Source organism: Ornithodoros turicata, chromosome 2, assembly GCF_037126465.1.
Source record: "Ornithodoros turicata isolate Travis chromosome 2, ASM3712646v1, whole genome shotgun sequence".
Lineage (NCBI taxonomy): Eukaryota > Metazoa > Arthropoda > Arachnida > Ixodida > Argasidae > Ornithodoros > Ornithodoros turicata.
The window spans coordinates 139,877,262-139,901,992 of record NC_088202.1 but is presented as its reverse complement, the minus strand read 5'-3'; the positions used below and the strand labels follow the sequence as shown (position 1 = coordinate 139,901,992).

The following is a 24,731-nucleotide window of genomic DNA, read 5'->3' as shown; positions in this document are numbered from 1 at the left end:
ATAGAGTTCCAAAAGAGCCGGGCTCGTTGGCTTGAAGTCACGTGGGCCATTGGGGGTCTAGTTGGTTTGAAGTTGGTTTGGTGTCCATTGTACGCCATGCCCAACCTGTCTTCTTCGTTAAAGGTACAGCGTTGGACAAAGTGTTTCGGAACACGCTCCGTCGTATTCTTTCTGCAAAGTGACATGCTAGCAGCGAATAGTACCGTACTTTACTTTCAAACAGGTGACTGGATTACCCAGTCACATGCCTGAAAAGACCGCATGGTACCATTCGCTGCTGGTCACTCTGAGGAAGGAATGCGCCGGGACGCGTTCCGTAAACGTTTGTCTAGCACTGTACCATCTTTCTGCATCTTTTAGAACATGTCTGCTCACCCCGTTTTCCCTTCCCTGTTCATTTCCGTCATATCAGACTCGCCGAAAAACCCTCGTATCGTTTCCTAACCTGCCAACAGGAGCCGATCTTCCCTCTTACAGTTCAGACGCATGGAGCGTTTTTCCGATGATTTCCGTGTTCGGCGTACTGGGGAGCGGCAGGTTGGTCTGTGTGGCCTATGGTCAAGCCACGCCTACGACAGCACATATTTCCGGATGGACCACTCGTTTATCTGATGTAGTCTCCCGGACAAGACGTAAAATGGCAGCTTAGCGAATCCCTGATCCCTGAAAGACAGTTACAGGTATATCAGCCCGGATGCGACATTATTGGATTTAAATCAGGTGCAGAAGTGACAGACACGTAGCCTAATGTGCGACCCGTCAGTATTTACCATTATACCGTGCATTAAACGTGGCGCACTTCGTGTGGTATTCCCCCGACATGCGCGCATGAACCACCAGGAGGCTTAATCGCTTCATCGTCGTTACGGTCGTTACAAGCTAACGAGTGGCGGGGAATTCAAAAAGGCGGGCGGAAAATTTAAAAAGGTGGGCACGTGATAAAACACGTGCACGGCGCTCTTCGCGCGATACGTGAAGGCGGTGGTACACGTCACGCGCAACGTGTCACGTGCCCACCTTTTTGAATTTCCCGCAACTCGTTAGCTTGTAACGACCGTAACGACGATGAAGCGATTAAGCCCCCAGAACCTTGTAAAATTTCCTCACAAAGGCTTAAAGAAAGTACGTTGCTGTTCATCTTCCCCCCCTCTTTTTGTTGACCTGTCATGTTTCATGTCATTAGGTTTTATTGAAGAACAGTTTCTATTGACTCTATAGTTTTGTAAAATTCTAACGAAAGCTCTCACTATCAGGCCGACCACGACCTCAGCTCTCCTGGTGGCGGGACGATGATCTGCTGCACTCTTCGCCCACCGAAGAGACATCTAGCGGTGATATAGTAGTTAGCCGCCTACGCATTGGTCCTCTCACTAGGGCAGACCTTCTCACCAAAGTGACCTGCAAGGCCCAAAACAACAATGTCTCGGAGCCGCTGTCAACAACGATTCTCGTAGATCTCAATCGTGAGTATGTTGTCCGTAACAATAACTGTCTAGGCACATCTGAGCACGTAAAATGAGTTTGTGACCCAAAGAAAACGAGCGTTTAAGCCACGCAAGAGCTCCTTGTCTCACGTATATGTCTACGCTCTATGATTATGGCTCCTCAGCCCCGCCCCTACTAGACAGCCTACATGCTGCATACATCCTATAATGCCGCCAGATATTACATACGAAAAAAAAAAAAACACACACAAAATACGTATACCTGTAACGTAGCTCACGAGACGCCCACTACTGTAACTGAGAATGTGCAACATTACTAAAAAAAAATATTTTTTTGTTTTTTTTTTTAGCTGCGTCAAATGTTCGCCAAAAGGCGAGTTTTCCTTAGGACGCTTTTACTTTTCTCATTACTCGAGGGGTCTGCTACAAAGAACCCGTATTTTTTCTCAATTAGCGCGCTAATTAACAGTGATGGCCAGTAGTTAACTACATTAGTTAAACTACTAGCTAAACTACCTGATTGTAGTTAAAAAGTAGTTATCAACTACTTGCAGAAATGTAGTGGCAACTACTAGTTAAACTACTATTTTAAGTAGTTAACTACAGTAGTTAGGTTACTGAAGGCGCCAACTACTTCCGATTTTGCCGCAAGCTTTACGGCACGATTGTGCTTCCGACTTTTACCTTGAGCTACTTGTTTGATGAGAACGGAGGTGCAGATCAATTGTGTCGTGCATGTGTACTAAATCTTCACTTTTAATGCTTGTCTACTGAGGCCTCATTTGCTGCGAAATAATTCTGCAACTTAGTTTATCGCGTAGGCACAGAAAGAATCCCGCCGCAAGCTTTGTATTTGACGATCGTAGCAATGGCTTGAGCCAAAGTTTATTATTGCTTGTGATTCATATTTAGCTGTCCAAGAACACTACAAGGGATTGATGTTGGTGGACAACGTTAAGTAGTGATAGATGTAGTTAAACTACATTGCAATAGTTAAAAAAGTAGTTTTAACTACTCCCCTGAAAAGTAGTTGAACTACTAGTTAAACTACTCAATCACAAAGTAGTTAGTAGTTATAGTTAAACTACTGTAGAAGTACTTAGTGGCCATCACTGCTAATTAACACACATTTTAATCAACTTTTTTTAATTATTGACTTTAGGGAGCACGTTGCAATTGTGATGCTGAAGCTTGATCGCCACATGGTCCACTCTAACCACTGGCAAAGCACAAAAGTAATCGCAGAGCGCGCTACAGACCTAACTATTTCACCGAGCAAACCACAACTGATCGGCAAAAAAAAGCGACAGTGACGTCGATAGCTCCGGCGTCACTTAACGTCACAGAAAGACGTCATATACGCGATTCCGGCCAAAGCCTTATCGCGGTATGTGTCGCGATCTTTGTTTTGTTTTGTTTTTCTTTTTTGCTTGCAAGGAGCTTGCGCACCACCACCATATACTACTACTATATATCAGCGCTTATCGTTCCGATGAAGGGCAAGAGCCATGTCCAGATGAAATGAGTTGGCAAGTGACTGCGAACACCCCAAGCAGCACAACATCTTGGTCCAATATTGGACCAATGCTAGCAATACTGGCCCAATATTGGTCCAATCTTGGTCCTATATTCGGCCGACATTGCCAATATTGGTCCAATATTGGCCCAAGATGTTGTGCTGCCTGGGACACGAAGGAAGAAAAGAAAGCAAAAAAGAACACAAAATAAAGATCGCGCAACATACCGCGATAACGGTTTACAAGAATCGCGTATGACGTTTTTCCGTGACGTCAAATAAGGGCGGAGATATGGACATGGCTGTCGCTCTTTTGCCGATCACTCGCGGTTTGCAGCAGACGGCAGATCTGATACAGTTAGGTCTGCAGCGCGCGTTGCGATCACTTTTGTGCTTCATTAGTGGTTCGACCGGATCATGTGAAGGTCAGGCTTTAATACCGCAAATGCATTGTGCTCCGTACATTCAATAATTAAAAAGTTGGTTGAAACACATCTATAAATTAGTCCCCTGTTGAGAAAAAAAAAAAAGGTTTCCTAGAAGGAACCCCGTCGAGTAATACAATGACAAAAGTAAAAGCGTCCTAATGGAATTCCCCTTTATACGAAAATTTGTTGCAGCTAGAAAGAAACACCCCGTATGTATCCATTGACGCAACTGCATTGAACGCTCACACTTCATTGGAATCCCAAAGTGTCTTCGGCTGCTTGTATACGATCGCTCTGAAGCGCTCCGGTAAGGCACTTCGTTTTCAGCTGGTTCTTTGAGAACATTTGTCCCCAGCTCGGAGTCGCAAGATCTAGTAGGGCTCCAGTCACGTGCCCGACGACGCTTCCACTGAAAGGGTCATTGCGCCGTCGACATTCCTTCGGCATGAATCACCTACATGTTGCTCGGCTTCGAAATTCACGTTCAGTTACGTATCTGTCGTTTAGCTGCTCCGAAGGCAGCTGCCATGTTCGAGTTGTGGGAGCGAGCGCGGGATTCAGAGAATCCGTTCGACCAGCCGAAGATACCATAAAATTTTCCTGAAGAATTTTAGGTTTGATTCGTTCTTGATTGTCTTTTTCGGTGCTTGTGTTTTCTTCTCCCAGGCATGGGGAAAACACATTACGAATCCATGTGCTTATATATAACGCGACTCTCTTAATGTGTAACTTTCCAGTGGCACCGTCAAACGTCTTCATCGTGGGCAGTACCGAGCCCCTGCTCGCCGGTCGTCCAGCCCACTTTTCTTGCGCCTCGACGGGTTCCCGGCCAATGGCCGAATTGAGCTGGTGGAAAGACAACGAGCGCCTCACAGCATTCTCCTCCAATGATTCGGCGAGCACGGTAACCTTGGTGCTAACCAGCAACGACAATGGAAGGCGACTAGCATGCAGGGCCCACAACCCGCGTCTTACTCACGATGCTATCGAGGACGCCGTAACGCTTCGGGTTCATTGTAGGTTCGATCTTCTGTCTTCAGATCTGGCACATGTGGCGAGCGACATCGACATGTTACTTGCATATTTTCTCGGCGTGTCGTTTCGAATTTTCGAGTTAATTTGAAGCAGAATATAATCGTGGTTGCTCGCAATGCTTATTGTCTGTTGCAATCAATACACTTAGGAGGTTATGAATTTAATAAAGCAGTCATGAATGTCTTTGACATAGACGCCACGCTAACAGCTAAGGTGGTTCCCTTTGCCCGGCAATCACCTGGCATCTTTGTCTGGCGAGTCGTTCAAAGCCCGCATCCACGCCTAGCCGCATCCGCGCTTAGCCGCATCCGCGCTTAGCCGCATCCGCGCTTAGCTGTTTCAATGTGTTTTTTTTTCTCTCTCTCTCGTAACAAGCACAGCAGATAATTTCAAGCCGAAAACTTGAGCCCCGTCTGAGTGAGTTAGGTGTTGTAGGGTGCTATCTTGTACGAGGCATGAGGCAGACAGCCAGAGGCGTGTTGTCCCGAGCGTTAGCCTAAACAGGGGGGGATACCTTGAGGTCGAGAAGTCATTCAATCCAATTGAATCTCCTCTACACAGCAGAGCACGTACGTTACTGAAGAGAAACGATGGGATATTTCCTCTAAATTTCGGCACAAAATACGAGTGTTGACACTACATTCCGCGTCGTGACAACGTTCATTTCCTCGTACAATGTGCACAATTATTCACACTGCCCACATTATGTGATCTGGGGAGCATATATTACCCTATGCATTGTTGGAAGTATGAACAGAGTCATTGCTGGCCTTGGATCAATGGTATATTGCGCGGTCGCATACCAGTCGCAAGACAATCTTTGAATTATCTGCTGAGCGTGAAACAGGACAGGACACACGACAATGAAATGACCATAGCGGTCGATTCGTGTTACAGACCACAGGGGATGCATTGCAGAAGCCATTTCTGTAACTATGCTCAAGTGGTCCCTTGTGACAAAATCACCACAGTGTTGTGGTTACACTTCATAGGCAACATGAATTTGAGGTCATGTAGCTTTGCCTCCATTGCGTTTCCGCGCGTGCGGACATGCTCCCATCAGCGTAAATCCAAGAGCTGAACGTGGTTTGCCTGCGCAAATTATATGGCGTTTCTTACACGACATGGTAGCTTTCACTTCCGAAGTATAAGTGCATTGCACCGACCGATCGAATCTTTGAGCCGATGTCGTTGCAAATCTACGTATTTTACTGTCGGATTAAATTCTAATTACTGAGGTAATGAATGAGGTACTGAGGAATGAGGTAAAAAAAAAAAAAACACGCAGAGCAAGACATGTCACGTTGTTCCCAAATGGGTTGACCGCTGATCATTGGTGCGGCCACGGTTATGGCCACGTGGATATTGACGTTTGCAATGACGTGTGATCAAGACACGTCCAGGATGCATCGCGTTCGCCTGACGATAGCGAATATGGAGCGATATATGGTAGGGCACCCCGGTGTTACAGACCCTCCGGAGCTTCACGTCCAGCTCGGCAACCGCCTTCGCGAGGACGGCATCGTGGAGCTGCAAGACGTGTACTTGGAATGCGTGGTCTCTGCCAACCCTCCCGTCGTCGAAGTTGGATGGCACTTCGAGGGACAGGACTTGCACACCAATACCTCAGCAGGGCTCATCGTCAGCAACCGATCACTCGTTCTTCAAAAAGTGCAACGGGCAGCGCGGGGCGAGTATTCCTGCACGGCTGCCAACATCGTCGGGAGAGCCACGAGCAGGCCTTTTTTTCTGCGGATCAAGTGTAAGTGGAGTCCTGTTTTAAGAATCGGCATGCTGAGCAATAGTTGATCACGTAAGGTTGGCTGTCATCCAAAGGACCTATACGCAGCACTTAACAACAACGACGATTATATTGTGTCGATAAAGTGGGGAGGTTTTCCACTCTAGGAATGGACGCAGCACTTAAGTCATTGCTACATGAGCCCATTTTCTGAAGTTTCAGCGTCTGTGACGCCTTGATCTATGTGGTTCGTTACATTATGCGCCCATTGTATCCACACCAAAGTATTTTTTTGGGGAAAATATTCTTCTACGTGTATCTGTTCAACACACGCCCGCGTCAAGCTCTGACGTCATGAGAGAGAGAGAGAGCTACGGCCCTTCCCATTGGTGCTCGTGAACACGTATTACTGTGAAACCTGGAAGGCAGACTCTCATCGATGCCAGCCGCCATCTTTTTGCGTTTATCAGGCATAGCGTGGGGCGAAGCGTCGCGAACCGTTATCGATGAGGAATCCAGCACTCAGCGGTAGTCAAATCCACTCTCCTCTAACTACTGATCAGGGATGCTATCTACAAGCAGTGCTTGAAGGCATTAGGGCGTATTCCAGAAAGCCCAATACTAAAAATAAATTGCTTTTTCTCAACTCGCCTCATTTAGCTTTCCGAACCGTTTCTGCAATCAACCGCGTTTTGTATGATTTTACATACACCGCTGCTCCATACAGCCACAATACTAGACGACGAACCTTCGTCGTCGAATTCGCATTCGACTAATTGCGTAACTTTATTCCACTTTGTTCGTCTTTTCTGCGTATGCTTCCAAAGAAACATGGAGTGAAGGCAAAAAGAAAAGGAAGTTCTTGTGCGGGAGTATCTTGATCTCCATTTGAAAGTGAATTACCGGCCCTAATTGGGAAGCAGACGCTCTCTAATGAAAAGAATTACGGGTAACTTCATTAAAATGTAATTGTGTTCTAGGCTTGCACCGGACTGTGGAATATGAGGTAAAGAGGAGGCTAGGAATAATTGGACATTCCTCGGGAGGCTCCGTCGGAACGAATTCTGTCTATTCGTTACTCTTTCTATTTGGGAGACTACAGGATCCCGGAAACTGGCAACAGTAGAACGATTGATTGGTTGGTTGATTTGAAGGGAAAATAAAATGGTGAACTACAACGAGACTACAACGACGAAACTACAACGAATATACCAGTTCATCAGTAGTCCTTCAGAAACCGTCTCACCAAGGCCCTCTGCAAGTGGCAAAGGAGCAAGCAAAGAGCCCCATAGCCTCAGAAACCTTGCAGATTCTCCTTTTTCTCCTTCACGCTTAACCACGACACAAAAGAACAGCAGCAATTGAATGATCCCTCCCCCATCATTGAATTGAAGTATGCGACTGGGCGTTGTGAAGCTTGTGTTGCGTTTTGTCCTTCGAAGTTTAATTTGCCTCATCCACCACAACGTTACATGAAAAACGGCAAGTCCTCAGAAGGTTGTCATTTGTTCTTCTTGCAGACAATACACCCGGTATTGTATTCACTTCATAAGGGGATGAGTCGACTTATACCATTTTCAGTATCTTTGCTGCAATAACATCTGCACGCCACTATGTACCCGCGAAAGGAAACTTAGGACCGTATTTTAATCTAATTTATTTAATTTATCGGCCCGCTACAGGAGGGTACGAAACCGGACATGCATGTGTGTGAATGGGACGGACACTCAGATCAGGATCGTTTTCTACACACGCATACAAATGGTGTTGCTTTCACTTTGTTACGATGCGGACAAGAACTTCGACTTCCACTTGAGAAACGTGTTCTCTGTACATCACGTGACCGTCTCAGCGATACCGTTGAGCGTTGTAATCGCGAAAACGTGTGTACTACTAGTAATAATAATTCGGGGCTTCACGTCGCGAGACAACTGCGATCATGAGCGGTGTGTACTAATGTAATAAACTCATATTATGACAAAACAACCACTCTAGGTCCTTTTCGAATGTCAACATAGAAAACACTTCATTTGTTGAATAATACGTGTAGCTTCTGAGAGCAGCCATAATTTATTCTGATTGGATGTTCCCATCTGTCTTATTTTCATCTTATCCCATCAGCTATGAAAATAGAGTTAGAAACAGACGAGGGAAATAGAGATAGAAAGACATATATATATAGGTAGATAGATAGACAGACAGATCTAGATAGATAAATACTTTGACAAATAGATAGACAGGTACATAGACAGACAGACAGACAGACAGACAGATAGGCGGATTGATAGGCGGATTGATAGGCAGATTGATAGGCAGATAGATAGGCAGATTTCAGGACGGACAAAGAAAATAATGGCACCTACGATGAACAGCTTTGAAAACCCGAATAAGCTCCACTGCTCCCCCCACTCTTACCACACATACTTAACAGATAACCCGTCACTATCTAACACCTTCACATCCGCCACACATGCCTGACAAAGTGCCGAACATATGATCCACATCAGAGATTATATCGTATGCAGATATGCTATCTCTTCCAAAGACAGGTCAATGGAGGTCTCTGGCTTACACACATATGACTGTTGCCAATGGCGGCTTTCAATCCTGCCACCTCCCTGTTATTAGGTAGACCTTAGAGACACCAATAACAATGGACGTTTTTTAACAACGGTGTATGCCTCATGACCTTGAGACGCCTGGGAGGGTTATCTATGGCGCAGTATGGGGATGACAGAAGTGGGGACCAGTGGGGAGACAGCACGAACGGCACGAGATCGTCGGTCCCACTCCGGACTACCGTATTTTAACGCGTATTAGCCGCGGCTTATGCGCGATTTTTTTTTCTCACGGGCGCCCTGCGGCTTATCCACCGGTGCGGCTTATCGGATGACTATTTTTTCCTGGTATTTTCCCCATACGCCGATTTTAACGAAAGGGCCGACAGTGTCTCTGGAACAGCACTGCCCTGCCGATGCACGAACAGTGCGTAACAGGGACGGGTCCACATTCGAGTAGATTGACCTTCCTGGTGCATTCCCCCAAGCAGCTTTAAGGAAAGTGGTGACAGTGATTCACGTCTTCTGGAAGATCACTGACCCATCAGCCTACGAAAAACACCCGACAAGTGCACAATCCGATCTTGGTAGAACTCCAGAACTGACCCACTTTGTTGTATACTGTGCCGATCCCGGAGTATGGACCACAGGGTTTATGACCTTCTCTATGGTCTCCTTTGTCGCACAAATCAGTCGTCTCGTATTGCCCGCGGCTTATCTGCGGGTGCGGCTTATCTGCCAGAAAAATTTCAAAACGTCCCAAAAACCGCGTCCTGCGGCTTATCTGCGGTGCGGCTTATACGCGTGAAATTACGGTAGTTTTTTTGGTCCTTTGGTGCTACCCACGTGGATTTCTTTTGACGCGCTCCGAGCGTGGTTCGCTGGAGAGCCGCTAGGATACCACGCGTATGTGAAAGAGGACCATTCACAATCATCTGGTTGATAAGTTGATACGTAAATATTACTGTACGCAGGACATCCAAACTAAAAAAAAAAAAAAAACGTTGCAGTGACGAAGCACATAGACAGGCGTGCGTATGACTTTTTCCATCTACACCTGTAGCGTTGCTCCGCATTACGCATATTACAGAAATCTAAAAAAAAAAGTGTAACTCGTTACACATCGCCGTTAAACAGGGTGTTCCAGAAAACGTGTCATTGAAGTATAATTTTAAAAAAACCACGCCACTTAGAATCATGCGTCAACGGCGTGTGTTTTTACTAGGTCTTTCCCACTTCCTGACATGAACGTCATCGAACTTGAGTTTTGTTATGTCAGTTTTTACGAACTGAACTCGAAAATTTGCCAAGTAAGGGCCGCTTCTTTACCTCACCAATGTGAAGCGCGTGCTGAATTTACTCAAGTTCATGTTAATTGACACGGATATTGAGGAGCTATGCCATCGGAAAACATAGCTGAGCATCATGTTTTTCGGAGCGCCCAGAGCATAGCGCTGGACGAGTCTGTGCGCGCCTTCGTTATCAACTCCACGAATGGAGATTGCTATGTTCAGCCCACACAAGGACAGTAAAAAGAGATAGGACGGGGAAGATTTATCGCGTGCGGCTTTCTCTGGATGCATGCCTTCCCTCTGTCAGTTTCAAGAACTGTCACTTTTTCTACTATCATTCTGTGGGCTAGGTTTAGCAACCTCCTTTCGTCGGGCTGCAAGAAGGCGCTCAAAAAGTCGTAGAACGCTGTGCTCTGGACGTTCCGAAAAGCATGATGTTCTATTTTTATTTATTTTTTTCTGATGGGATACTCCTTAATGCCCCTGTCATTTATAATGAACTTGAGTAAATTCGGCACCCGCTTCACATTAGTGCGGTAAAAAAGCAAAGTTTACTTGGAAAATTTTAGAGTTCAGTTCGTAATACTTAGCATAATAAATTTTATGTTAGATGACGTTCACATCAGGAGGTGGTGAAATTCTAGAAAGAACAAATCCCGTAGTCTTTTATTATTATTATCATTATAATTCAATGGCGTGTTTTTTTGGGACACCCTGTATGTATCTGCTGCTGTTTTATGACACGTATTTTCGCCGTACTGCAGATGCCCCGGTCTGCGTAGAAGGTCAACAAGAAGTCTACGGCGTGTCACGACACGAACCCGTACAAGTGACCTGCGAAGTGAGCGCTGACCCAGCAACAGTTGTGTTCGAGTGGAAAATTAATGGCTCGGCAGCCGAAGCTCCATCCCACACGTCGGCAGGCGTGCGATCTGTCGCCACGGTGTTTGCGGGGTCCGAAGCCGGCTACAGCGCTCTGGGTTGCTGGGCACGCAACTCTGTGGGGACCCAGACGCAGCCGTGCATGTTTGTCCTGGTGCCCGCGAGGGTGCCGGACTCTCCAGCTGACTGCGTCGTTTCCAACCGGACGGAAGACTCTTTCTTCGTACGTTGCCGTGAACAGCATCATGGTGGACTACGACAACAGTTTGTGTTGGAGTTGTACGACAACGGAGGCGCTCCATGCAGGGCGAACTTTAGTGGACCACTACCTGCTTTTCATGTGAGTACCAAAGAAAGGGCGAACACGCACGTGAGCTCCGGTGCGTGTTTCAATGAGTAAAGCCCGGTTCGCTATTGCGTTCCAGTGCGCGTGTGCGGCTGCATGCCTATGCGTTGACTTGCTTCTTAAGCATGGTTCACACTAGTGCGTTCTGCTGCGTTCGGATGCGTGCGGGAGCTGGTTACCGTGGCAACAGATACGTGCGCGACCTCCCGCAGCAGAACGCAAGGAGTTCGTCCGAGCTCAACTTTTTGCCGACGCACGCAGCAGCCCGCAAGCGGAGAACGAATCGCGAGGCCGCCCTCCGAGCGTGCGCAGTAGGTTTCTCTCTGCGAGACTGTTTTCAACATGGCGGCCACCGGAGTAGAAATCCCGCTCGGCGTTCATTGGCGTACGGTTTGGTGACGCACGCATTCGGACGCAGGTATGTGAACAGCAGAACGGATTGCTTACAACGCACGCATGCGCACGCAGCAGAACGCACTACTGTGAACCGTACTTTATGCTTCCCTAGAGCGCGGCCTATGATTGCCTATAATGCGTGGGGGGACACGCAGGTTCGTTACCATGGCAACATGCACGCGCACGCTGAGTGCTGGCCATGTCACGCCGAGACTGGGAGGTACCCGGGTTTCTAATCCTGGAACCGGCTGTGCTGTCTGGGGTTATTCCTGAGCTTACCTCAGGCGCTGTCAGACATATTTCAGAAGCATCACTGCACGCATTCGCACGCATGCATAAGCAATAGTGTGAACCCGGTTAAAAAAACAACGCGGAAAGGTTCCACACGCATACGGGCCTAAAACACGAAAATTGCACGCCCTATGCAGAGAGCCCAGGGCGGGGGGGAGGGGATAAGAAAGCAGAATGTTGCGTTCAATACAAATTTAGTACGCAGATTTGTTAAAAGTGCGTAAACTTTGCATGCCGACCCGTACATACTAGTTTCCACGCTGCAGTTTCGTTCTAACAGTGACGCACGGACGCGTAGAAACTCACGGTGTACGAAATAGAGCGCGCTTCAGAATATCGCCATTTGATTCCTGCATTGGCAAATGTCACAGCTAGAGCCATCTGTTGGGGCGAGCGCTTAGGGACGGAAGCCGCAATCAAACCAAAAACCGCCCGGAATCCGGATTTTTACAGCGTCAGCTGTTAAGGACAGACCCTCTCGGGATCTCGTTGTCGGCGTCCGCAGGAAAGGCGCGTCACGTGACTCCCACAGAGTGCAATTCAGTCGGAAATACAGAGCGGTTTAACTCATACTCGTAAGATAAAACATGTGAGAAAAGAATGGGTTCATCCATCACATACCCCGTGTGCGAAAACGAGAACTGAAAGACCGGAAAAAGCAGAGACACCTGATTGGTGGCGAGAGGGTGTAGGATGCAAGGCGTGGCATTACGAAGGCACAGCCGGATACCCGACAGAAATCGTACAGGGATGGGTAACTGACGTATTTTCGTTACCGTTTCCGTTTCCGTTACTGCTACATTTTCGTTTCCGTTACCCGTTTCTGATACCAGCCTTTCAATTTCGTTTCCGTTACTGTTTCCGGTAATGGAAAGGCTGTTATAGAGCTGCAGAAGGACTGCAGGTCCGGCTCTGTCAGCACCCTGTTTTGCCCAAGTGCTACTTCGATGTAATGCGTGCACACTACAGACGTAATTCTACGTCGTTTGGATGCGGACATCTTGCAAAATCTTTTTTAAAAATGAAGGATTTCATAAGCGGACGCTCTCAGAAGTAAATAATACTGCCATAGCCACGGTCCAATGAAACAAAAGTAAGAAATAAATACATCAAAATCGTAGGCCGTCGTCCTCGTCTCATGCGCCAGTAAACCTCAATCCAATCCAATCATCCTCGTGCTATGGTGGAGTATAGTCATGTGTGGATGCCATGGCGTTATGAGGACTGGGACGAGGTAAGCGAGGAATGCGCCCTCGAGATCCAATATTGCGCTTTGTTCTCATACTCTCGTGTAGTATTTCGAGCATTACAGGGAATTGAGTTATCAAATTACAAAAATGGAATGAAAAGTCGCTCAAATGTAATCGCACAACAGGAATAGTCATTAGCCGAATTCAATACTGGACGATAATTTTGGTTTCCGTTTCTGTTTTCGGTAATGGAGGACACTCGTATGCGTTTCCGTTATCGTTACCATCTCTGATTTCGATAATATACCGTTTCTGTTTCCGTTACCATTACCCTTCCCTGAAATCGTATACTAATTTTTCAATTTTTCTTTCTCGAACCGCTGCCATAACGTTGCCGCAAATCATTGCCGGCAACTAACAGAAACCGTATATCGATATACGTCGTTCCGCTTACTTATCGGTTCGGAGAAGAAAGCTTACGAGCGAGAATAACCCATCTGAACTTTGAGATGGTAGAAGCAACAGCATCACGCGGTCATACATGTTACCTCGCGTAACATATTCATAGAAACTGGCCGACAGTGCCCACACCACGTACAGTTGTCCGTTGGAAACAACCTCATGATGACGAATAGCAGCAACAAGACAAGGACAAGGTAGAAGGAGACAGGACAACTGCAGTCTCGACACACAACAGCTGCAGACTGCAGACTGTCTCCTTCTACCCTGTCCTTGTCTTCTTGCTGCTATTCGTCATCATGAACCTATACCAGCTACCCTGGACTGTTCCTATTGTGGAAACAACATCAACTCGAGCGTCTTCACCCACCGTCAGCAGCAATAGCTTCTTCAATAAGACTTGGTTTTCATCCTTACGATGTAGGGCAAAATCATACTGATCAGGCTCGCTTGCTTTCGGTATTTTCTTAACTGTCTCCTAAGTGGCTTTTGTCATACCTAGCTCTTGCGTCACATCCAGAACAAATTGATGAATACCTGTTTCTGGCGTCCGGGATACATATTTCCAAAATATGCTCCAGAATTTATCGCCGCATGCACGACAGTGTAACTCCCCATGCTCAGTCTGCGATGCTGGTTCAAGACCGAACCGGAAAGGATTCTGGTTCCGCTGTATTGATACCGGTAAGCGCAAACGATGAAGGAGTAAAACCCGAAACCAAAACCGAAACCTTTGCAAAATTTTGGAAGCGAACCGTTACGGAACCGATATTCATTTCGGCTTAAGTCCCCGGTCCGTTCGATTCGTCACCTCGCCAGTGTCATGACAACTGGCGCTCTGACGACGGCCGTTGATGCGGAAACAAAACGGTCATTGTCCCGACGGCCTTGGCGACTAAGCTCCCTCGAGCGGATCGGGAGGGGGGGGGGGGGTATGAAGGTTTCTCGCTAGAGCAGCTCATTCAGTGACCCTTGGATTATGATGCATGCGTTGTGACAGAGTAAACCAAACGAAAAGCATTGATTGGATGCTGCGTGCTTCCGCTGAACCTTCATTCATTTGATAATATTACAGGTAACTGACCTACCAGCCGGAAGCTTCTTCATGCTGATTGTTTACGCAGCGAACGCCAAAGGCAGGAGCCCACCGGTGCTTCTGACTGCAAGCACATTACCAGCTGTTGCAGAAAGCTTGCTGATCCAGCGTACAGGTAGGGTATGGCGTATAGGAGTCCCTTTACCATGAGTGCGGCCCTTCGGGGACTTTCCACTTGCAATGGCCTTGTGGTTTTTGCCATGGTCACTTTCGCCAACTGAACAGAAGGAACTTGCAGCTAGGTTGCATTGACAGAGTTGTGTAAGGGAAGTAGAGTGAGGAAGTAGAGTAGAGAGTTAGGAAGGAAGTAGAGGAAGGGAAGAGTTGCGTAAGTTCCGTGAGAGCTGCGTAATACATTACCAGTGATGGCCAGTAGTCAAACTACTAGTTAAACTACCTGATTGTAGTTAAAAGTAGTTATCAACTAGTTGCAGAAATGTAGCGGCGACTACTAGTTAAAATACTATTTCAAGTAGTTAACTACAATAGTTAGGTTAGTGGAGGCGCCAACTACTTCCGATTTTCACGATTGTGTTTCCGTACCTTGAGCTACTTGTTTGATGAGGACGGATGTGCAGAGCAACTGTGCCGTGCATGTGTACTGTATCTTCACTTTTATCACTGCTTGTGATTCTTATTTAAGTGCCCAAGGACACTATAGAATGGGATTGGTGTTGATGGACACCGTTAAGTAGTTATAGAAGTTGTTAAAATACATTGCAGTAGTTAAAGAAGTAGTTTTAAATACCGCCCCTAAAAGTAGTTGTACTACTAGATAAACTACTCCAACGCAAGGTAGTTGTTATAGTTAAACTACTGTAGAAGTAGTCAGTGGCCATCACTGTTCATTACTACAGATGCGTAGAAATCAAACGAACCGGTAAGGGAGTATCAAATGAATTGCCCAAGGACGAGAGCCGCCTTTATTTCGAACCGGGACTGTTCTACTGGGATTACTACAGACGTTACTGAAACTCAAAAGTAACACGATAAGTTAAATTTATCTAAAAGTAACTTCGTTACGCAGTGGGTTACCCCAACTCTGGTCTAGAGTTCGTACGAGAGGAAAATGTTATGGTCGTGCCGATACAGTTATGTGCTGTGCGTTGTATGTGTCTTTGTTTCTGCAGAATCTGGTTGGCAGCTAAAGGTGAGCTTCAGTCCCGTGCTGGTTGTGCTCCTCACCGTCGTATTGGGCTTTGCGCTGCTCGCTTTAGTTGTCGTCGTGTTCCTGAAGATCTGGACGCCCAATGTTTTCCACAAGAACTCGCGTAAGGCTCAATGCACTTACTTTCTTTCTTGAATTCGATGTTTGACAAGCACGTTGATCTGGGCACGTTGATGTAATACGTTCATGGGTATACAGCCTGAAGAAAACGTGGGACGAGACAGACGCGCGGGACACAGGCGCTGGCTAGCATCATAGAAGCATATAATGAACTTTACATGTACGCGGTTTTAAGTCACCCCTAGATACAAACGATAAGAAAAACTAGTTCCGCGTAACTTGAACAAAGCAACTCTCATGTCAGGGCGGAAACCTATCGAGGAATCCAACCTCTTCTTATCCTTTTTCTTTTTTTTTGTAGAATGTGACTTAAGGTGGGCTGATGCAACACATTTACCTGATCAATCTGCCTCAATTACTTTCCTCTATTTGGTGGCATTTCCTATGGCAGCTGTGATCCAAAATTCTGGAAGGTAGCCACGTGTATTACAGTGAACGGCTAAATGTCCAGAGGTCGTTCCAGTTATGGTGGCAGTGTTCTCTCAAGCTAATATTGAGACACCTTCCTGTCTGTCCCATATACTTTTTCCCACACGTTAAAGGGATGAAGTAGATTACATTCTTCTTGCAGTCCACGAACTTATCTGCGTGCTTGATGTGACACTTCCTCACTGAAGCTGCACTGTTCACAGTAGTAATATAGCGGGAGACTTGCTAAGAACATCCTTTTTCTGACCCTTCACTCCACAGTTTCTCTACCCTCCTCTCCACAGTTTCTCTACCCTCCTCTCCACAATTTCTGACCCCCTCCACAATTTCTGACCCCCTCCATAATTTCTGATCCTCCTCTCCACATTTCTAATGCTCCTCTCCACATTTCTAATCCTCCTCTCTAGACTTCTAAGCCCTCAGATTGGTCGGCCATAGCTCTGCCCCTTCATGCAGATCAGTCCATGCTAAGCCTGCAGATTGGCTGGCATAGATCCATCCCTTTATTCTAATTAGATGGCTTGGCTGAGCCCCTTCATGCTGATTGGTCCGTTCTAAACCTACTGATCATTGATTGGTTGGCATAGCTCTGCTCCTTCATGCTGATTGGTCCATTCTAACCCTACTGATCGCTGATTGGCTGGCATACCTCTGCTGCTTTTACACTAGTTGGCTCCATCGCTTCACGCGCATTGGTTCATTCTAAGCCTAGTTATCGCCGATTGGCCGGCATAGCTCCGCCCCTTTACACTGGTTGGTCTATTTTAAGCCTACTGATTGGCAAGCATAGCTCCACCCCTTCATGTTAATTAACTCTGCCCTTTCCTGCTGATTGGTCCACTCTAGGCCTTCTGATAATTGGCTGCATCTACACCTCTTCACGCGAATTGGCTTTCGTCCTTCTCTCCACATTTCTAATTCTCCTTTCCACATTTTCTAGACTTCTAAGCCGTTCATTCTAAGCCCGCTGACTGGCTAGCTTTCTCCAACGTTTACCAGACTCCCAAATTGCTTACCTGATCTGTTTCTAAGGTAGTTCTACATTATAGATCGGGAAGTTGGCCATCACAAAGAATTTGTTACGAGTTAAGTTACCATGTGAAAAATGTAACTAAGGTAATAACGAAGCTCTTCACCTTGAAATGTAACTCGCAGTTGCAGAGTTACTAAAAGTACTTAAAAAAAGAACAAATTACTTCCAGGTTACTTCAGACACAAAATAGCACTACACAGGTGCAGCGCGTGTGAGCGGTTGAGTTAGACCTTGAGTTGCCTACGGAAAAGTGACACACGCTTAGATCGTTTTCGTGTATGTCAAACAAGTCGAACTCTTTACAACTTACTCCCTGTGGACGCACAATGGTTCAACCTCATTTCAATGGCAGCGGTTCTTACTTACTGAATAGAATACTGTCATTGATTGAACACTACGAATTGAATACTACTTGGAGAAAGAACCGGAGAGAAAGCAAGAAAATATGTGGACATGAGTGAAAAGCGAATGAAAAGTAACGTATAACTTAGTTTAAGTTACTTTGGCAAAGTTACCTGAAAAAGAAACGAGTTCCTCTGAAAGATACCAGAGTGCAAAAGTACTGAGTTAAGTTACAAGTTACCAAACAATGGAACTTAGTTACAGTAACGAGTTATCTCGGACCCTGCTGTACATTGACAAGGCCCTACCAGATGGTGCGCCGGTCGCTGTGGGCAGTGGCTTCAGGCAGAAAAACAAAAACGCGAGAAATTGATTTTAAACATTATTCGGTACACAGGACAGCAACTCGTTCGCACTCGGCTCCAACTGCTTATTGGCCCAGCTTGGGCAGCCGGTCACTGCGATCACTTCTACTCATAGGCTGGTAGACTACAACTGCTATTTGTCCAACTGCATCATAAAGATCATTGGTCAATTGCACTCATCCTAGTTGGTTGGTGGAGTTAGTTCAGCTAGGACATCCGTTCATTGGTCACTTCCGCTCATCTCTAGATCTCTAAGCTCCCTTCCAAATGGTGATTGGTTCATACTTCTAGCTAGAGAACTACTTATTGGACACTTCTGCTCATCTCTAGATTTCTACGCTACCTCATAGAGCCCAACTGCTTACACCATTTCTAGCCCCACCACTGAGATTCCGCAAAAAAAAGCTCAATATATTGAATGGTTATAAAGGTACATGGCGTCCGACTTCACAGGAAGTATTGTGGTCGAAACGTCCGCATCTGAATGATAATTAGTTTTTAAAAAAGCCTACCAACTATTTTCGACTACTTTCGCTGACAGTATGCTTCCTAGGCCAGTTTGCAATTTTTTAACTGCATGAAACTATAAACCAAGGAACAAGACAACAAACACAAGAACAAAGAAACACAAGGCCTTGGAATCTTCAGAACCTAGCATACAAGGCGACCCACCACTGAGAGTACATGAAAACTAGTTCAGCTGAATCTGTTGAATGATTATGAAGACACGTGACATCAAGCTTCATGTGAAAACTGGCGAATTCACCATAGTGATAAAGATGACTCAGACGACAGTGATGAGCGCGATTCTGTCAACAACGATGAGACTATACATTTTCAACGCATTGTTCAGCATCTTCATGGTACAGGTCGCTGTACGTAGCGAAAACGACTGCTTAGCAGATGCTGCATGTGTTGCAGAATTATCATGCCATCGGGATGGTGCAGTGAGCCTGCGATAGATGGCGAGGAAATCAAGTTAATGATCAAAACCTGATGCTTTGGTCACAATTCATTGATAATTTAGACAATTTATCAGTCATCTGCTTAATAAACTTTGAGATCTTATTTTTTCGTTTGGAAGTCGAAGCTCTGTGCAAATTGGTCTAGCCTAGCCTACATGTTGTGAACAAAATTATGAGCTGCCTTGGACCAATGAGCAAGCACCCTGAAATTGTCTATCAATCATTGATGAGTAATCAATGATTGGAATGAACCAATGAGTTGCTGGGGTCTATGAGTGGACATAGAAATGAGTGGAACTGAGTGGTCCTCTACGCCGTAGCTGGAAATGGTATATGCAGTTGGGGTCCATGATGGAGCCTAGAAAGCTAGGGATGAGTGGACATGACCAATGAGGCTAAGTAGCATGAAGGGGTGGGGCTATGCCAGCCATTCAGTAGGCTTAAGATGAGTGACTCGTAGCTGAATTATGGGCTCAGTTGGAGTTTATGAGGGAGCTTAGAAATCAGAGATGAACGGAAGTGACCAATGAGTGGATGTCCTAGCTCGACCAACTCCACCATCCTATGAGGATGAGTGGAATTGACCAATGATCTCTATGATGCAGTTGGACCAATAACAGTTGGAGTCTACCAGCCTCTAAGTCGGAGTGACCAGTGGTTGGCTGTCCTAGCTGGACCAATAAACAGTCGGAGCTGAGTGCAAACGAGTGACTGTCCTCCGTACCAAATAAAGTTTGATATCAATTTCTCGTGTGCTTGTTTTTCTGTCTGAAGCCACTGCCGAGCGACCCGCGCGCAATTTGGTGGGGCCTTGTCTATGTACGGATCGCTTAGGAATGGACCAGGTAAGCAATTTGGGAATCTGATAAACGCTGGTGAAGGCCAGTGAATCAGCGGCCTTAGATTGGGGGATGAAGGGGCGGAGCTAGCGTGAAAGGGTGGAGCTAGTATTGACCAATCAGAGGGCTTAGAAGTCTAAAAAATGTTGAAAAGAGGATTAGAAATTGTGGAGAGCAGGACGCGAAGCGAATTAGCGCGAACTGGTGGAGATGTAGCCAATCAGCGATCAGTAGGGTTAGGATGGACCAATCACCATGAAAAGGCGGAGCCAAATTAGCATGAAGGAGCAGAGCTATGCCAGCCAGTGAGTAGGCTTAGAATGGACCAATCAGTGTGAAGGCACAGAGCTATGCCGACCAATCGGTCATCAGCAGGCTTAGAATGGACGAATGAGCGTGAAGGGGTGGGGCCAAGCCAGCTAATTAGCGTAAAGGAGTGGAGCTACAGTCGACCAATCAGAGAGCTTATAAGCCTAGAAAATGTAGAGAGGAGGATTAGAAATTGTGGAGAGCAGGATTAGAAAAAGGATGTTCTTATCGAGTACCCCGCTATACTACTTACAAATGAACAGAGTCTGCCCAATCTTTGTTGTGCCAAAAACACTACTGGTATACGTGGAACTTGCTGGTCCCCTCTTTTATATTGTGTTTATATTAGTTTTTATTTTTATTTTTTTCCATCTAGGAAAGTCTTAAAACGGTGTGCTTGTCATGTTTATTAAATTTTTATACGTTGCTGCTCAGCGCTTGTGTCCTGTGCTTCTCTGTTGTCCTGCGTGTTTTTTTGTTCTTGTTTTTTCGCGCTGTATACCCATAGATTCGATGTTTGGTTGCGTCCTAACAACATTATATTGTTCTTCTTGCCACAGCGAGCAAAAGAAGTGCGAGCGAAAGGTACAGAATGTTTTGTCTCCCCAGCCCAACGTTTTCAAAAGGGATTTTTCTAGCACCTAAATTAATTTGTAATCATTGCAGGATGTGCGCTTCAACGCCAGATGTGTTCGATAGCGCTATCTCCAGAGATGAGGCAACTGAACTTGCGAGTAAGTTATGTACAGTGTTCATTTCGTTGACGCCATTCATGTACGCTCATGATCGTAACGCCGAGTGCAAGAACAAATATGACGAATTTCTGCTTCAAAATGCGGTAGTATTTCTTTACTGCACCTTTGGGCCTCAGTGAAGCAGTCGCGTCAGTGGAGAGGTGCCCCTTCACTCTCGCGATGCGGAGTCTCCCCTCGTTTATTTCTGTGTCGCACGAATCGGCTGTGAAGAACAACGAGATAGAGAGGGAATAGAGTGCGCAACCGCCTTGGAGAGGCTCCAAGTTTTGATGCCAGGAGGCGACCCTCTCCTTTCTCTCCCGCACTCCTTTTGTCAAGACAAAAACGAACGAAGAGCCAACCAAAGGATCAACAAAACGCGAGTGCGCAATGTAAGCTGAATTCACTATAAAGCCGGTTCCTTATCAGACAGCGGCAAACACGGGGTGCTAACACACGGCGTTGCAATATTGAGCTGGTATTTCGTCCCCACTGATTTCTCTGGTGGCGTTATTCATGCATCTCGCTATCACACTGTCTGGTTATGTGACTATCATAGCATCTCTTCCGTAGGCTTGGGAAAAAAATGTTAGCGGCATATTACGGAGCCAATAAATGCCACGTAATTTCGAAGCGTACGCGCGCAAAGACGCGCAGCGCATGAGTCCCTAATGTCCGAGCCATTTGCAAAGAAGGCAAGGTGAGATCAACATGGCGCCATTCAGGGTGGCTTCAAATGTACACAGCTTTCCAGCCAGCCTCATGCCCCCCCAGCGCTTTCGCACCCAGCACATTCCAGCAAGGAGGAAAGCGATACCACGGAGATGTGTTTTCCTTCTCTCTGGCATGTGCAGTAAACATCCTTCAACGTGCTTCCCAAGCTAGACAGCGTTGCGGTTCAAATATGGCGACGTCCACGGGGAAACGGTGTATTCACCCATTCACTGCTTACCAACAGAAGGTACAACCCGAAGTTGTCTAGGGTTGTCAGCGTCTACATGTGGCGCCACGCCCTGCCACTCACGGTAGCAAGTCTGCACATCAGGATGAAAGAACATAATGGAGACCGCTGTCTTGTAGAAAATCCAGGAAAATCTGCGGGGCACGGCGGTGTTGCAGGATGTCGGTCCTGGGCTCAAGGACTGTCGCCAAAGTGAACGGAGCGGCAGTGCTTGGCTTTAATCTGTTTCGTAACCTCTCTCGTTCAACCCTGAAGATGACACAGCCCACGATCCCGTGCTGGACATCTGCTGGCACGGCGAACCTGGAGCGTGGTGTACATGGTGTAACATGGTGTCAGGACGACCAAGCCTGTCTTTAAAGAGTGGGGTGAAGGCGATACCGAGGCAGAGCCTCTGTATAACGGACGAATATTTGCGAGGCAGGCGAGGGTAACTTGAGGCATCAAAACGGGATCCACTTCTCTCATGAGGGTCCTTGATGAGACGTCTTCACACCATTGTAGATGGGACAGGGGCTTTACCATATCGGCAAGGTAGCTTCTTCTATCCGCTTTGGAATGGATAATAGATATTGTTGGTCGGGACCCACTCTTTGCTGCAGCAGCTCTGTCCGCTATTGGTGCCACTAGGGCGCGGGTCCAGGTCCGGGTACCCCACAGTAGGGGTACCTCGTTCCCACTACTCGTCCGTAGACGGCTCATTTCCTGGGGGATAGACGATGCTGAAGCGGAATTTTACATGTGCTCTATGCGATGATGTTACTGCAATGGCGAATGCCGCCGATCGTCTCCGTGCAGAGCTATTGTAGTGTGCCGCTGTGGGTCGAGTGCAGAAACGAACAAAGAGTGCACAGAAGGATCAATGAAACATGACGCACTGAAGCGGCTAGTGCAACATCTGCACTAAAAGGACCAGTGCAAGTCACAGTAGCATACGTCCATGCACACAGAAAAATAAACCGTTCGAGAAAGAACTTTTTGAAGTTCTTCGGCTTGTCCGTATTTTTCACCGTGGAAACGTTCTTCAGAAGTAGGACGCCAGAATGTTTTTAGCCATTCTTTCGTTCTCGAAGATCGAAAAAGTTCAGAGAAAGGTTCTAGCACGATGAAGAACTCCTGAAGAACGGTTATTTTTCTGTGTGATAGGGGAAGCAAATGTCCAGGAGGACCGAGTATCCTTAAAGAAAGGGCAACGGCAATAGAAGAATGTCTTCTGTAGATGCCTGTTGTGTTGTAACAAAGGTGTCAGCGTTGTTGCGATGTGCTAACCATTTTGTCTGTGTTACAGCGTTTGCTGTGGACAAAGGGGTATGTTTGGCTACGTTAGACCAGGAGCATTGTGTTGCGAGCACTCTGATACCGCGGTGAGCAAGGCATAATCCATGAGACCCCGTATTCGGTGATGCCCAAAGCTCAGGTTGGTACCTTCTCATAACAAACCACTATTGGAATCTTCGAGTTTGCAATATACTACGCAATGACTGTTATGCTTCCATTCGTACTTAACTGTGTCACTGCCACATGTGCCCTCTTGCTGGCCAGCTACAGTAACAGGGGTATACCTCCGCCAGTGGAGAATGCAGTCAGTACATTGAGGCACACGAGAAGGCTGTCGAGACCACGCAGATGTGGGGTGTCTTATCCACATGTTTTGCTCACGGAACCATTTTATGTTTTGCTTCAAAGGCAAACACGCAAAGGTACTTGAAAGTAACATGAAAGCACGCAAAAGTACGTCGTCGAGTGTTTTCGCAACATGATCGCTGTATAAGCAACAGTTTGAAGGTTGCTGCGGACTGCGTTGTGACCAGGAGGCGTCATGGGCCCACCTAAGCCAATCACAAGCACGTTTAGATTTGTGGAAAGAGTTGAGCTTTCGGAATTGACCTGCCCCAAAGTGTAGGTCGTGAAGCACTGCCCGAAAAACAGGACTAATACTCATTCCTGTTGTTCCCTGTTCTGGACGGGACCCATGCTGGCCTATGGTCGGGTTTGGGGTTACGCCGGACACAAATCGTGTACTGTCACAGCACGGGGACCGTATTTCGTCTGCGCAATGCTATCCTATATCGTACGCGTTTCTCAGTGCACCAAAGAACACAGCAATTTTTGTGTTATTAATTGCTGGAAGGGGACTCCGAAGCATGGAAGGAGACGCACATAGCTAGGACAACAATGTCTCTTCATACGTCTTTTACTTGTCTCAGGGTTCCCTTCCATAATGTACAATCAGCTAGCCCATATCTCAACTCTCCTTCGAGGTTATTAAAGACATGATTCCTTAATGCCGTATATGCCTCCACACCTTGTCGTGTCATCACGCTGCACACTGACGTTTCTTTATTTATCGCGGCACTTGTTCATAGGGGGGGTTTGCAAGGATTGGAAGGATTGCAAGCGATTTAGCAGATACAGTGGCGTGCAGACTTGCCTCGAACAGCGGAGCGCGTGTCATCGGGCGCTGATAGAGAGCTGGGAACGAGATTGGAATGATCCACTATCCCCTTGAAGGGACCCAAGCAGCAAAATGTACTGAAAGTCGAGTGCAATAGGGGTGGACGATATGTGTCTTATCAATGTTCCTTAGTTTCAAGAGTCTGTTCAAGGCCTTCCACCTACCCGTCCACCCCTATTGCACTCGACTTTCAGTACATTGTGCTGCTTGGGGAGGGTCGGTACGCACAACGGATGCGTTCGCCGCGCAGCACCGTTTATCTGATCATCCGTGGTGCGTGTCAGCCCTCCCCTCAACGAGATAGTGGATAATCAATCTCGTTTTCAGGTGTGTATC

The 24,731-nt window shown here is 46.7% G+C and overlaps 1 protein-coding gene across 1 annotated transcript in view; it reads left to right on the top strand.

Moving 5' to 3' along the window:
- LOC135385087 (hemicentin-1-like) overlaps positions 1-24,731 on the top strand; it is a 118,647-nt gene that overhangs the window by 92,102 nt on the left and 1,814 nt on the right. Inside the window, exons 4-12 of the mRNA XM_064614263.1 lie at positions 1,254-1,463; positions 4,127-4,405; positions 5,896-6,186; positions 10,780-11,237; positions 14,655-14,790; positions 15,806-15,946; positions 20,806-20,830; positions 20,912-20,979; positions 23,229-23,357. Of these exons, the coding sequence (XP_064470333.1) occupies positions 1,254-1,463; positions 4,127-4,405; positions 5,896-6,186; positions 10,780-11,237; positions 14,655-14,790; positions 15,806-15,946; positions 20,806-20,830; positions 20,912-20,979; positions 23,229-23,308 (1,688 nt within the window). The 3' untranslated portion in view covers positions 23,309-23,357. The remainder of the gene's footprint in view (positions 1-1,253; positions 1,464-4,126; positions 4,406-5,895; positions 6,187-10,779; positions 11,238-14,654; positions 14,791-15,805; positions 15,947-20,805; positions 20,831-20,911; positions 20,980-23,228; positions 23,358-24,731) is intronic.